Below are 15,841 nucleotides of genomic sequence, written 5' to 3' on the forward strand. Positions count from 1 at the left end.
AATTAGGCGTAGCCCAGCATCTTATACCCTAATTCACAGTAAATTCTAAATGCATACATGACCTTAATATTAAAAATCATACCACCAAAAACAATTAGAAATGCAGATTTTATACTTTTCACATTATTAGTATGAGGCTAGGAACTAGCAACTGTTATCAATATGCCATACTTAATATGTTTTCATGCAGACCAGACTAAACAGATAAATTTGATTGACTCTAGTCTTGCTGTCAAGATATGATTCGATTATTTTAAAGGAAGAAGTGAACTGAGAATCAAATGTTTTATTCATTACTTTTTTTTTATTAAGGCAATTAGGGTTAAGTGACTTGCCCAGGGTCACACAGATAGGAAGTATTAAGTGTCTGAGGTCAAATTTGAACTCAGATCCGCTTAATTTAAGGATTGGTGCTCTATCCATTGTTCCACCTAGTTGCTCCGTTACTTTTTTTTTAATCTTCATTTTGTTACTTCATTTATTTTTAGAGACGTATCTACAAAACTACTACACATGTACCAAAAGAATTGGGTCAAATCATGGATTCAGAAACATTTGAAAAATCTCGACTGTATCAGCTGGACAAAAGTACTTTCAGCTTTTGGTCAGGATTGTATTCAGAAACTGAAGGCACTGTGAGTATTTTTTTTTCTCTTTTTAAAATTATAGCTTTTTAAAAAATATATACATGGATAATTTTTAACATTGTAAGCATTTTTTTAAATAAAACAATTTTAACCTAATTATCACATTTGATTTCACATTTATGTAGCAAAAATTCAAGTAAGAGTCTACAGATGAGAAAATAATTGTTCAATGCTATCTTCTGGACTAATTTGGTTTGTGTTCCTCCAATTCTTGAAAATCAGAAACTTTGCAGGAATCAAACAGAAATATATTCTTCCTATTTTTAGTCTGTCCTCACAACAGCTCCAAATGGGGGTTTTTGGAAAAAAATTTCCTGTGCTGCTTTGAGTCAGTTTGCTAATATTGTGTCTGTAATCATTTTCAGTTAATTTTTTTAATTTGATTGGTTCATTAGTAATCCTGAGAGTTTTCCTTTCAAGATTACAATTTATTTTGTTGCCTCTAAAATTGCCACTGTAGACAAATAACATAGCTACAGAGGTTAGAAATGTGACTTGAACAAAAAAAAAATCTAAACAGTATGTCAGGAGCAAGGAAAGCAGAAGCATGGTACTTCAGTGAAAGACAAGACCTGTAAAATACTATGTTTACACTATTCCTGTGGAATTGGAGCCTGAGTAAAAGAGAGAAACAGTATGCTAATTGTATAGTCATCTGTGAGTTGATTTTGAGAACCCAGCAAACTTAAGAACCTGGCAGTGTTAAAGTACCTTCTGGTGGATTTGAGAAAAGTTAGTGCAGGGGAGTTCAGGGTACACTTGCCATGTGTAAGCATTGGGAAAGCTTAGTCTTTCCTAGAAATCCGAAGTTGACTTCATTCTAGTTTTCGGGATGGGAGTTCAGAAAAAATGAATTATGCTAACTCCATCTGTTCCCAAACTATCTAGAAATGATGGAGGAGAAAGAGAAGGCACATGCAGATTTATAATGGTGCTTTGGGACTGTATGGTAAGCCAAGAAAAACCAAGAGTCTTTGCTCAACTATTGTGAGTTTGTAATAGTAAAAATGAGGTGAGTAGGGAATAGAGAGACAGACCATGAGTTCTTTTCGATATGTTGATATTGAATGGGAACTTTTGTGATATTTTTTAGATGAATTTTTAGAAGCAATTCATTAATTAGGAGAATTAAAAAGTGTAGTTTAGGAAACAATGACTTCTAGCTTAAAGGTTTTCAGATACACTAAGGTTTTTTTTTGTTTGTTTGTTTTGTTTTGTTTTAATCTTATCTTTAGTAATCTGGGCCAAAGGGCCAACTGGCCAACTAAAATGCTCATATAATTTAAGCTAGTAGTCAAGAAATAACCAAAATGCGAACAATATTAAACGTTGACTCATTTATTTGGTTTAAGAGAAGGATGACATACTCAAGGAAGAAATAGGGAAAATCAGGATAGAAGATTTAAAATTAAATCAGCTAATCCACCCTCTTATGCAGATGGAGAAACCAAGACCCAGAGGTTGAGTAATTTGCCCAATATTTAGACAGTTAAGGCAGCAGACCCAGGATTTATGTCCAAGTACTTTAACTCCAGATTGAGGAATATTTTGGGATGCCAAATTCCGGTATTTTCCTATGCTCCTCAGATATGGAATCAGAAGAGCTGGGTTTCCAGGAGCAATCAGTCCACAAGCATTTTGCAGTTCCTAATAAAAGTCTGGTATTGTGTTCACAACTGAGGATACAGATGCATAAAGAATAGAATAATCCTTACTCCCAGGGGATTTATATTCTGGTAGAGGAAACAAGAACATATATAAGCATATACAGAATAAATAGAAAGTCAATACAAAATAAATGTCAAGTAGTTAAATACAAGGTACTTTGGGAAGGTGGGCACTCACACTTAGGAAGAACTTCAGGTAGAAGGTGGTACTTGAGTTAGCTCTGGTCACACAGCTGGCAGACTGTCCACTTCTTTATCCATTGCAATACACTGCTTGTCACATATGTTACTTCTCATAAGTAGCTAAGGATACATTAAAACTGTTCTACTTGAGTATTTCTCTCTGACAATTAGTAAAAATATTCATTGCATTGATTAAGTTTTCTTGTTAAAGCAGTAACAAAAATATTTTTGGGGATATCTTTGCCTCTCCCCTGAGTAAGCCTTTGTGCTATTGAAATAAAGTAAACTGAGGCACAAAGTTTCAAGCATCTTCAATTTATTGGTAAGATTAGCAGTTCTTGGGATTATTAAAAAAAAAAAAAAATCAACAACCCCCAAAGTGGATGGGCCATAGTTTGTTAACCCCTAGATAAGATGATCAGGGAAGTCCTCCAGGTAAGAAGTCTCTTTGGTTTAAATAATAGAATTTGTGAACCCTAGTAAGTGGATAATTAAAAGTTAACTTTATTTTGTCCCTTCATTTCCTGATATGTACTTAAAACGAGGCTTTTGACATTTAGTACATTGAGGTGTGTAGCATTCTGGTTTCTAAACATATTCAATCATAAGGGAATGATTGTTTAAAAAGCTTGGATTTTAATAATAACATAATAGTGGTGCTTTGCCCAACAAGTTCTTTCTATAAGGTACTATGCTTGGCTCTGGAAATGAAAAACAATGTAGTCTTTCCCCTCAAGAACCTTTTAGCCTAATGGAGAAGTTGACATTTATACAAATAAGTCTGACTCAGAATTGATAGTGTGCCCTAGGAAGAGTTGAGGAAAAGATCACTTTCAGCTTAGTGGGCATTGGGCAGGAGGAAATCAAGGGGACATACTTGTGAGATGAGGAAGTGGGTTAATGACCCCTGTCGAGATCAGGGGTGTGCCCCCTCTCCAGGCTGTTTTCCATTTCTCCCAATCAGGACTTTTCTAGAGCAGGAATGTTAAATTTGATGGAGTGACCTTAACTGTCAGAACTGACTGGAGCCTTTTAAGAGAAGTTCCACCTGGCAACCAAGAGGCTTCAGATGTCAGTCATCTCATTCCCAGGTGGGAAATCTGCCATATAGAGTTGGAGAAACTGGGGGTGGGTAGTAAAGCCCACTCCTTTGTCAGGGTCAGAGACTAACTGCAGAGCTGATTTCTAGAAGCAACTGCTCAGAACTCTGACTGCCCCGATTGTGTCCATCATTGTCAAGTTCCTGACCTGGTCTTAACCTGTCCCTTCTTTTTCAGTCAGACCGGCTCACAGTGAACCCCCCAGTCAATCTTGTTTAGCTTAACTCCTAAGCCAAGCAAACAGCTTGATATTTTTATTGGAATAAGACTTGATTGTCTGTGGAATTCATGACTTTAATAAGAGTCCTGGATTACAGTCTGTCCACTGGATTTAGAATCAAAAGAATCCCAGCACTGTTACATACTTGTTGTGTGACTTCAGATAAATCACTTATGTGCTTTGGACACATCTGTAAAATAAAGGCATGAACTGGATAACTAAGGTTAGTCAGACCATTGATGAACATTCAGTAAGCATGCACCTGGGAATACAGACAAAGTGAAGGATTTTGTCCCTGCAAAGAGCTCTTGTTCTAATAGGAAAGAGCACCAATACTTAATGTAAGGATAAATCGACCTAGTTAAATGTAGCCAGCAGTAGCAATTAGGAAGCCCTCACATAGAGAATAGTACTTGAGATACATTTTAGGGGAAGGCATTCTGTGAAGTGAAATCAGGAGTCAGGGAACATTTATTAAGCATCTTCCTCATGCCAAGTGCTGAGCTAAGCTGGGGCTCCAAATAGTAAACAAGGCTGATTGGATTGTACAAAATATGATTTTCCCACCACTGAGCTTTCCCAATGCTTAGTGGAAAAGTCAGAGAAGTCTCAAAGAAGTACAGCCTGGGCAAAGTGAGGAACAAGTACACCCCAGGTATGGGTAAGGAGAGTTGAGTTGGAACAGAGACAAGGCCTGGATTGGCTAGACCTCAGAGTGCAGGAGGGAGGACTTTCAGGTTAGAAAGATATATTGGAATCAGGTTGTGGAGGGAGTTAAAATTCGGATAAAGGAGTTGTTACTTCATTTTAGAAGCCAGAGGCATCCAATAGGAATCTATTGACTACAGGAATGACATAGTCAGAATTGTGCTTAAAGAAATTTGCTTTTGTAGCAATATGGAGAATGTATTTGAATAGGAAAATTTTTAAGTCAGGAGACCAATTAGGAAGCTACTGTTAGAATTTAGGCCCAAGTTTATAAGGGCCTGAATTAAGGTGCTCACTATGTGAGGAGAGAAGAGACTGACTTTAAGAGATGTGAATTTAGAAATGACAAGATTTGGCAATTGGTCAGAGTCAAAGGAGAGAAAGTAATAGCACTGCTGAGAATCCAGAGAACTGAAAGTATGGTGATAATCCCAGTAGAAATAAAAGAAGTTTAGAATAGGAAGAAGATTGAGTTCCATTTCTGAATCCTGTCTTTCTTTCTTTTTTTTTTTTTTTTTTTTTAATAATAGACTTAAAGTTATTAGCCTACTTCTTTGATAGTTGACCTTATCTCTGGTCATTTTAATTGACATCTACAGAGCTTCTTTAGTTACTTTTTTTGTTGTTTTTATTTGAGATGTGGCTTCTGGATTCACATATAGTATTAAAAGTTGCAGAGAATAACAGCATTTTCATGGACAGAAAAGTGTTTTTTCATTTGTGTTTATTATTTTTAAAGGTGTTCAACATGCTCCTTACTAGCTGTTATTTTATATCTCTTCTCTTAATAGGCTAAACGCTTTGCAAAAGTTGTCTAGATTAAGTACTTCTCTAATTTCTTTTTCCTAAATAGCTTTTTAACTTGGCTTTTAAAAATTTTTTAATAATAGTTTTTTTTATTTTCAAAATACATGTAAAGATAGTTTTTAACATTCAATGTTATAAAACTTTGTGTTTCAAATTTTTTTCCCTCCCTCCCTTAGACAGCAAGTAATCCAATATAGGTTAAATATATGTAGTTTCCAAATTTACATGTTTATCATGCATAAGAAAAATGAAGTGAAAAAGAAAAAAATGAGAAAGGAAAAAAAATAAGGAAACAATAAAAAAGATGAAAAGCTATACTGTGATCTACATTCAATCCCCATAAATCCTCTTTTTGGATGCAGATAGTTTTCTCTATCACAAGTTTATTGGAATTGACCTGAGTCAGCTCATTGTTGAAAAGAATCACGTCCATCCAAATTAATAATTGCATATTTTTGTTATAACTGTTAACAAATGTTCTCTTGGTTCTACTCACTTCACTTAGCATCAGTTCATATAAGTCTTTCTGAAATCATCCTGCTATTGTTTCTTATAGAACAATAATATCCCATTACATTCACATACCATACCATTCAGCCATTCCCGAAATGTTGGACATCTACTCAGTTTCCATTTCCTTGCCACTACAAAAAGGGTTGCTACAAACATTTTACAAGTGGATCCTTTTCTTTCTTTTATCATCTTTTTGGGATTCAGGACCAGTAATAACACTACTGGATCAAAAGTTTTGCAGTTTGATCGTCCTTTGGGCCTAATTTAACTTGATTTTCAAAAGCTTTATTATTGCAAGGAAACTGCCCTCTCCAAAGTTATTGATGAACTTTCACCAAATCTAGTAGCCTTTTCTTTTAATCCCTTAAAACCTAAAAATCTTTTGGACAAAAGTTCTAACCATGACTTTGCCTTTTTGTTCTGATGAAGTCAATTTCTTAAACTCCAACATGAGATTTTATTCTTATTCCTTTTAAATTTCATTTGATTAGGTTTAGCTCAGTTTTCTAGTTTACTGAGAAAATGTTATTGTCCTGTCATATAGTATGTTAGCTATCCATCCTGGTTTTATGTTACTTGAAAATTTGTCAAGGCCATGTATTCCTTTATCCTAGTCATTGATATAAATTATAAATGGCATAGGGCCAAGCATAGAATCCAGGGGCATTCTGTTAGAGATCTTTTTTAAAGCTTATTTGGAACTATTAATAGCTTCCTCTTTAGGCTGGCCATTCATTCAGTTCTAAATCCATCTAACTGTTCTGTCATATAGCCCACATTACTATATATTTTCTACAAAAATAGCATGAGCTATTTTGCCAAAATTTGAATAAACTATAGCTACAGTATTTGCCTTATTTACCATAAGAAAAAGGAATATAGTTATTCTGACATATTGTATTCTTGATGAAGCCCTGCTTTTTTGTTCTCTTTACTTTTTTAGATGTAGGCAATTGAGAACACCTGAAGATTTTTTTTTTTTTAACAAGAGATATAACCAACTTTATGTATTAGTAAGATTAGTTTAGTATTGGTATGAAGGGCTAATTGATTGAAGAAGAGATCAGGTCTTAGAAGAGCTGGTATGAGGCAACTGAAATAGCCCTAAACAGGTGGGACAAAAGGTCTATCCATGACTGTGGCAGTGAGTGGCAGGGAGGGATGACTACCATAGAGATGGAAACAATTTGATAGCATTTTAGAGCACAGCATTCTTTATAATTTGGATTTTTTTCTAACTACACATCACTGTACTTTCCCACACTGAAACTCATCTGCCATTTCCTACCCACTCATATAACCTTAAAAAGTCTCTGTACAGTTTATCTCCATATTTCTGGTTTATATTACCTGGAATGCCATCAGTGATCATGAACATTTTGCTGCATAAATCCTTTCCCAGAACATTTTCTGAGGATTTCAGATTAGACCATTTATTTTTGGAGATGTCTTTTTAAAAAAAAAAAAAAAAAATTTTCACTTAATCGTATTTTATTTTTAAAAATTACATATTGAGATAGTTTTCATCATTCATTTTTGTAAGATTTTTGTTAAGGACCATGCCTAGGTGAAGGGGCAGGTCAGTTCTTCGAGAGCCTCCATAGCTGTGAATCATAACATCTGAAGGAGTTGCAGGGTAGCCTTTGCTGACACAGGTGTATTCTGCAGGTCTGAGGTAGACCTCCAGCAGCCACTGGCAAGTAGTTCCCATGTCACAACAGATTTTGAGTTCCAGATTTTTCTCCCCTCATTCTCTCTTACTTCTCTGCTCAAGATAGCAATCAGTCTAATTATAGATAATACATGAATAATCATTTTAAACATATTTTGGAGATGTCTCTTTACCCTACTCTGTTTTATATTTGTTCTTACTTTCTTAAAAGTCCCATAGAGACCATAGTGGGTCATAGTACTGGATGTATTTTCTTCCCAGTGCTATTTTTCTGGATTTACTGCCAGAACAGCACTTAATGTGGGTTTTCTTTTTATATGCTGTTTGGTAAACCTTTCCCTATCTTCTGTCTCTATCAGCATGGTTTAGAAAAACATTTCCTGCTTTTGACAAATTTATATTATGTGTACACACACAAAGGGGAACTCCTTTGTCCACTACTTTACACTCTATTATCACCACACCACTCCCATGCACAAACTTATCTGCTCTCAGGGACTGACTGCCTAGCCTACTGTCATACAAGAAGCCTTCCCTGATGCATCTAATCTGTAAAAAGCTTTCCTTTTAGAACTTACACTGAACTTTTTAAATGTAGCTATCATCTAATATGATTTATTATTGCGCAGTATTTATATTAGTCATATATTAGAATGACCATTGGGGCAGGAGTATATCCTAGCTAAACACTGAATCTCCTGCATCACTGAGAACAGTGCATTATATACAGAAGATACTTACATAATATTTTGTGTTTTCTGTGTCTGGTGTTGAGAATGTAAGTTCCTTGTGAATAGGAAATGTTTTGTCTGTTGTACCCATTCTGGTACATAGTACTTGTTTAATAAATACTTGATCAATTTGTCTTCATCAAAACTACTTTAAAACTAAATGTGTTGTCCACCAATTTCATATTAGTTAGCATGTAAATTTATTCCCTTGATGAATTCAACAGATAGGGTTTCCCTTTGTGGAAGCCCAAGTTATCTTCTCTCTATAATTGGTTTATAATATTATATGATAGTTTCATATGCTTTTGAAAAGTAACTAAATTATATTTTCTTTTACAGATTATTCTTCTTTTTGAAGGAATTCCACATCTCTGGAATTTTTCTGGAGTATTGTGTAGGCGTGCTGGTTTTGGGCCAGAGTATGAGGTACCTTTTCTTACATCTAAAAAATGTTTTTCCCCATCTTGACCTGCAGAGATTTATTCTAAATCTTGTTGGTAATTAAATTGTTCATTATTTATAGTTAGTACCTTGCATGGATTGGTAGTAGCATGTAGAGCACTTTTCCATGAAATAACTGTTTGAATTAGCTTTGCACCATAGCTGTACAGGGATGTGGGACTTCAGTCCAGAGTAAAATGGGAGGAATCCTTGGAGGAAGAAACCTCCTGGAACAGAAGCAGATCTTCCCCTGCAGATCCACACTGGGATTCAAGAAGGAGTGAATCAAAGGGCTTGTAGGTCCAGCTTGTGGGTTATAGCAGCCATGAGAGCACAGGGTCATTGCTCTAGAGCTAGAAGGCTCCTCAGTAGTCATGTAGTCAAGCCCATACATCTTACACTTGAGGAAACTGAGGGCCAGAAAGGCTAAGTGCTTTGGCTGCTGTCCCATAGGTTTTGAACTCTGATCCTTAGACTCCAAATTCAGTGCCCTTTGCTGCATCATGGAGCTTTCCTATGGCACTAAGGACAGAAGCTGCTGTTTCTTATCAGTCTTTGTCACTTTCAGAAGCTAACATTCATGGACTTTGGGTCAGAGGACATACTTGAATTTAGGAATCTAAGGACAAAGAGAATGAAGAGATTATTGAACCATTTAGCAGAAGTGGTATTAGAGTCATATAATTCTGCAAGCACTTTGCAATTCAGTTTTAACTCCACAGAAAAGAAATACAGAGATTTATTCATTTGGCATTGTGGGTAAATTCTGTCTACCATAGCAATTCCTGTGCAACACTGCAGGTTCAGATCTGAATGTATGCTCTTTCTCTGATCTCATCAGAATTATTATACTAGGAGACAAAGCAATGATAGGAGATGGAAGAAGAAAAACTCCTGAGTTAAGATGTTAAATATTTCTCTTTTTTCCCCTCAATACTATTTTATTTTTTCAATTACATTTAAAGATAGTTTCCAGCAATCATTTTTGTAAGATTTTAAACTCCAAATGTTTTCTTCTCCCTCCCCTCAAGACAGCAAACAACCAGATATAGATTATGCATGTATGGTCATGTTGTGAAAGAAAAATCAAAACAAAAGGGTAAAAACCATGACAAAGAAAAAGCAAACAAAAAAAAAAGATGAAAATAGTGTGCTTGAATCTGCATTCAGGCTCTATAATTTTTTTTCTGGATGCAGGTGGTGTTTTCCATTCCAAGTCTATTGGAATAAACATTAAATATTTCAACAGGAATGAATAAAAGCATTATTAACTTTGTAAGAACAATGTGCACACATATATATTTAAATATAGATATGAGAAGATAATGATAATATTCATATTTCCCGTATAATACAAATGCCGAGAGTTTATAATGTCATTATCTTATTTTTGTAAAACAAAGAACTAACCCTGAAGACTTTCTTGTGGGCAAAGTTGGGAGTAGGTTTTTTTTTTTTTTTTTTTTTTTTTTTTAAATCTTTCCTAAATAGGTATCTTCAGCCACTTTCTCAGAAGGAAAGAGCAGAAATATTTTAACAGAGGAAGAGGTTTTAAAATACTTGTTCCTTTGATAATAAAGCCAGGCTTTTAATAAGGGAGGGCTACTGACAGTAATGTTTCACATTTCTATTTTAAGTAGTAATTGATAGAAATAACATCTGGGGAACTGCCTTTTCTCTCAGCAAAGTCACAGTTGCAGAAAGGTTTTTAGAGCAAGACAGGATATTAGAATAAGTAGTAAGGTGTGCAGTTTTTTTTAACAATTAAAAGGGATCTCTTCAGATGGAAGGGATGTGTGTATTTGCATTACTTCATATAAGCTAGGGTATATGTGTGTCCCTCTGTCTACGACTGACTGCTGCAGCAAGGTCTTAGGTAAAGTGACCTCTTGAGCAATAATGTTCATTGATCACTTTTTTAAAATCACAGTCTTAATTACCTTAACTCTTGTTTATCTTAAGCTAACTTGTATTGAGGTATGTTGAAATAGGCTTTTTTAGTACTGGCAAGTAAATATTTTCAGAAGAAACCCTCTTTATTTGTGAAGCAAATGTATATCTATGCATGTGTATGTCTATATGTATGTGCATGTGTGTGTGTTTGCGCACACATTTTTGCATCTCGGGGATCAAAATTAGAAAAAAAAATTTTTTCTCCTCCTGCTGCTGCCTAGAGAAATAAATATTTAACAAGGATTTATTAAGTATCTACTATGTAAATTCCAGGCATTTTATAAATATTATCTCATTTGATCCTCACAATAACCATGCAATATAGGTGCTATTATTATCCCCCTTTCACAGGGAGGTGGTTGAGGCATTCAGAGGATACATGATTTGTCCAGGGTTACCCAGCTAGTTCCTGAGCAGTCTGGGGCTGGATTTGAACTTAGGTCTTTCTGATTCTCGATGCTTTATCCATTAACATCCAGTGGCTGTGGGTATGTGGGCTTTGCGGACCTTACAGCTGGCCGCTGGGTAGAGAATGTGGTGATGCCGTGGAAGTGCTTTGCTACTCTGTGGGCATGCAGCCAAATTAGGGATATAGCTGTAACCAGACCTTGAGTCTGTGTCCCTCCTTTAGTCTTAGAGAGAGCGAGTTTCCTTTTTTAAGTTACATTCTTTACCTGTATTCGTGACCACCACCATTCTTTTTACCTCTTGAGTTTGTTTTTCTCACTCTAGCCTACTCTTTTCAGCCCCCTTTGCCAGTTTCTTTTCTTCTTTGCCTTCCCCAGGTGTGAAGCTCTGCCCTCAGTCCTTTTCTTTTCATTCTGACAATCTCATCCACTTCCTTTTACTATAACTGGCTTTACTGTATTACCTCCCATACCTTGATCTCCAACCTATCTCAGTTCTGAACTGTGGGAAGAGGATTCTGAAGGGCAAAGATGGGGGAGGGCAGGCTTCCAGGAATGGAGGAGGCTTTGATAAGAACCTAAGAGAAAAGCAGTGGAGGCCTGAACAAGAATGAGAGAGCTATGAGTAAGTGGAAAGAAGGGGACATGTGTAGGAGGTATTATGGAGGTAAAATTACTTGTACTTGGCAACTGGTTGGATGGTGGGAGCAGCTTGTTGAGGAAATGACTCCAAGATTTTGTCCCTTGAAAACCAGTAGCTAGGACCATATTCCTGTCAGTAGAAACAGGGAAATTGGAAGAAGTTACTCACTTAGCAGAGAATAGGAACAAGGAGTGACAATGGGACACAAAGATGGAAATACACAGCAGACAGTTTAAAATGAAAGATATACACTCAGAAAAATTGAAAGACACATAGGTAGATTTGGACTTCTTTGTGTGGAAGTGTTGTTGAATCATGGGAAAGATTGGAGTATGCAGAGAGGAAAGAATGGGGCCTGGACTAGAGCCTTGTGAGACATTCTCTCTCAGGTAGTAGCAAGAGGAAGATGAATTAGCAAAAGATACCAAGAAGACCAGTCAGTGGAGAAAGAGAAGAGAGGTCTGGGGAAGAAAAACTCTGCCAGAGGAGGAAGTGTTAAAAGATAGCAGAAAAGTTAATGGCAAATGAGGGCAGAATGAGCATAAGATTTAGGGACCTTTGATGACCTTTTTGGAATGGAGTAGGAAGTCAAGTTGCAGAAGGTCTATAAAAAGCAAAATGACTAGGGAAATGGGAGAAGGAGTGTGAGAATAGATTGTGGTTTGGTTTGGTTTTTTCCCTTGGGATTTTAGCTTTGAAAGAGTCAAGAAATATATAGAATGGTGGTGTAAGGAGATAAGAGGGTCAAAGAAAGTTTGAGAACTGAGGAGAGCATCAGAGAGAGAGAGAGAGCCTATGGGTGGCAGAGACTGCATTTAGCAGGGACTGGAAATGATTGTTGCAAAAAATTCCCAAAGGAGAAGGGAGGGTTTAGGCTTGTGGACATAAGTGAAGTGATTATATAGCAAGGAGAAAAAGACCATCTCATTTTCTGAGACAAGGACAACTTTGATGTTACTTTGTAGAAATAAATAATATGTCTTTTCATATTGTCTTTAGATCACTCATTCCTTGATGTTCCTGTTTTTGGCCACACTCTTCAGTGCCCTCACTGGCTTGCCTTGGAGTATTTACAATACATTTGTCATCGAAGAAAAGCATGGTTTCAATCAACAGGTATTGTAGCATGCACTGACACTATTTGTTGTCATATGAAGATGACTTTTTTTTCCTTTTCAGTTATTCTAGTTAGTGATATTTACAAAGAGAAAAGGGATTACTACCCAGGAGATTGCGGGTGGTTAGCTTTAGGGTAAAGCAAGATCATTGCATCTAATGTTTCACAATTTTTTATGTATTTCATTGATTTTGGATTTCAGGAGTGTGGGCATTACTTGAAGAAGATTTTAAGACTTTCTGTTGGCAGAAATATTTAGCCTCTTTTGCCCTACATTCTGCCCTAAGTTAGATTATTCCTCAGACAAGGGTGGTTCTCCTTTGGGCCAGAAGCTTCTCCAGTTGGTAGGATCTTCCAGAATTTGTGTTTTCTTGTCATGGCCTTAATTAAAAACTTAGGGCTACTTTACCAATTAAGTAAATCATTGGAGCAGGACTTAAGTGGAAAAGTTGTTGGCAAACAGTGCATACCCTTTGATCCAGCAGTGCTACTACTGGGCTTAGAAATACTAAAGAAGAGAAAGGGACCTGTATATGCCAAAATGTTTGTGGCAGCCCTTTTTGTAGTGGCTAGAAACTGGAAAATGAACGGATGCCCATCAATTGGAGAATGGTTGGGTAAATTATGGTATATGAAGGTTATGGAATATTATTGCTCTGTAAGAAATAACCAGCAGGATGAATACAGAGAGGATTGGAGAGACTTACATAAACTGATGCTGAGTGAAATGAGCAGAACCAGAAGATCACTATACACTTCAACAACAATACTGTATGAGGATGTATTCTGATGGAAGTGGATATCTTCAATAAAGAGAAGATCTAACTCAGTTCCAATTGATCAGTGATGAACAGAATCAGCTACACCCAGAGAAGGAACACTGGGAAATGAGTGTAAACTGTTTGCATTTTTGTTTTTCTTCCCAGGTTATTTTTACATTCTGAATCCAATTCTTTCTGTGTAATAAAAAAAAAAAATTCGGTTCTGCACACATATATTGTATCTAAGATATAGTATAACATATTTAACATGTATAAGACTGCCTGCCATCTAGGGGAGGGGATGGAGGGAAGGAGGGGAAAATTCGGAACAGAAGTGAGTGCAAGGGATAATGTTGTAAAAAATTACCCATGCAAATGTACTGTCAAAAAAAAAGTTATAATTATAAAATTAATTTTTAAAAAAAGTATAAAAAAATAAACTAACATCTTTTTGACATTTCTTTTTTTTAGACTTTTGGATTCTTCATGAAAGATTCTATCAAGAAATTTATTGTGACTCAATGTATTTTATTGCCTGTTTCCTCACTTCTGCTTTATATCATTAAAATTGGAGGTGACTACTTTTTCATCTATGCTTGGCTGTTCACATTAATTGTTTCTTTGGTAAGTAAAGTTTCTCTTTATTTTGAGAGTAATATTTAATGTGATAGCATTAAAAAAATTAAATTTTTTTTTATTCTGAATTTCCTAGAGAGAACATTTCTATGTGTGAAATCACAAATATTTATTATGTACAGCTTCCTTTTAAAAATGTATATAGTTAGTGGATTATTATAAAAAACTAAAAAAAAATCTTTTTTAGAGCTTAAAAAAGATTTTTTTTTTTTTTAGTTTTTTATTTAAAAAAAAAAACAAGAAAAAAGAAAAAATATATAAAACAAATAAAATGAAATAAAAGAAAACATTGTCATGTGCCCAGCAGAACATCAGGGAAGATTCAAAATAAATGACAACAAATTACCAGGCCAAGAAAATACATATTTTAATAGAAGGAATTATATTCGTGAGTGTCCATCTTTTCTTTACTTCCTTGCAAAATGTTGATGTCAATCTTAAACGTATAGTATATATTTCCCATGTAAAACAACATAAAACAATTTGTCCATGCTGAATTCCTTGAATTAATCTTTGATATTGGCTCTTATATGTTAAATTTTCTATTAAGCTCAGGTTTGATTGATAGAAAGTCTTGAAAATCTGTACTTTAGTTGAATGTCCATTTTTTTCCTCATTCAGTATTATAGATAATTTTGCTGAGTATATTTTTGACTGCAGGCCTTGTTCTTTTGATTGTCACTAGATTTGATTCCATTTCCTGTGGTCTTTTATTGTGGCTGCTGATAAGTCCTGTATAATTCTAATTGTAGCGCCAGTATATTTGAATTGTTTTGTTTTTTGTTTTGTTTTGGTTTTTTTTTTCCTTTCTTTCTTGCAAAATTTTCTCTTTGATCCGGGGGTTTTTTAATTTGGTAATAATATTCCTGTGTGTTTTCCCCAAAGGATCGTGTTGAGATGGTAATTGATTGATTTTTTTTTTTTTTCCTATTTCTACTTTCCCCTCATGTTCTATCTCCAGGACAATTTTCATGAATTATTTCTTATTTTATTGTATCATGGTTCTTTTTTTGGTCACAACTTTATCAGTCCAATTATTCTTATGTTTTCTCTTCTTGATCTGTTTTCCTGATCTGTTGTTTTCTTGTAAGATATTTTGCTTCTCCTTACAGTTTCTAATTTTCAAAGAGTTATTGTCATCTTTGAGACTTTGTGTCTTTGTATCTCCTTTTCTAGTTGGTTAACCTTTTTTTCCCCTTAATCTTTTTGTTTTCCTTGGATTTATTTTTTTTTTTTTTTGGTCAATGTCTCATTTGGTTTTTGAGTTCTTATTTATTTAATTCTCTGGGCAGAAAGCCATTTCACTTTGCTCTTTGAGATAGAAGCTTTTTTTACTTCAGAGTCCTCTGAAGATGAACCCCAGTTTCCCTGTTTCCATAGTAAATTTCTGTGGTGGAGTTCTTTTTTGTTAGCTCATTTTTTTTAAACAAGAAGTATTAATGTAAATACCTGTAGTCATGGAGTGAGGGGAATGGTGCCTCAAGCTTTACTTCAGCTCTCCTCCTAATAAATTATTTTTTAAAATCATGTTTTTATTTTTTTCTCAACTATATTTTTTTTATTATTATTGAGTTTCAAGTTCCCTCCCTTCCCCCTATTTGAGAAGGGGAAGCACCTTGATATAGATTATACATG

The 15,841-nt window shown here is 35.2% G+C and overlaps 1 protein-coding gene across 2 annotated transcripts in view; it reads left to right on the top strand.

Annotated features, from left to right (window-relative positions):
• Nucleotides 1-15,841, top strand: part of ZMPSTE24 (zinc metallopeptidase STE24) — a 47,114-nt gene that overhangs the window by 3,948 nt on the left and 27,325 nt on the right. For both annotated transcript variants that reach the window (XR_012488507.1, XM_074305260.1), the window contains exons 2-5: nucleotides 489-635; nucleotides 8,588-8,674; nucleotides 12,692-12,808; nucleotides 14,042-14,194. Coding sequence is in view for 1 of the 2 variants with exons in the window: in XM_074305260.1 (XP_074161361.1) it covers nucleotides 489-635; nucleotides 8,588-8,674; nucleotides 12,692-12,808; nucleotides 14,042-14,194 (504 nt within the window). In the remaining variant the exon portion in view is untranslated. The remainder of the gene's footprint in view (nucleotides 1-488; nucleotides 636-8,587; nucleotides 8,675-12,691; nucleotides 12,809-14,041; nucleotides 14,195-15,841) is intronic.

Source organism: Sminthopsis crassicaudata, chromosome 3 (assembly GCF_048593235.1).
Source record: "Sminthopsis crassicaudata isolate SCR6 chromosome 3, ASM4859323v1, whole genome shotgun sequence".
NCBI classification, from domain to species: Eukaryota; Metazoa; Chordata; class Mammalia; order Dasyuromorphia; family Dasyuridae; genus Sminthopsis; species Sminthopsis crassicaudata.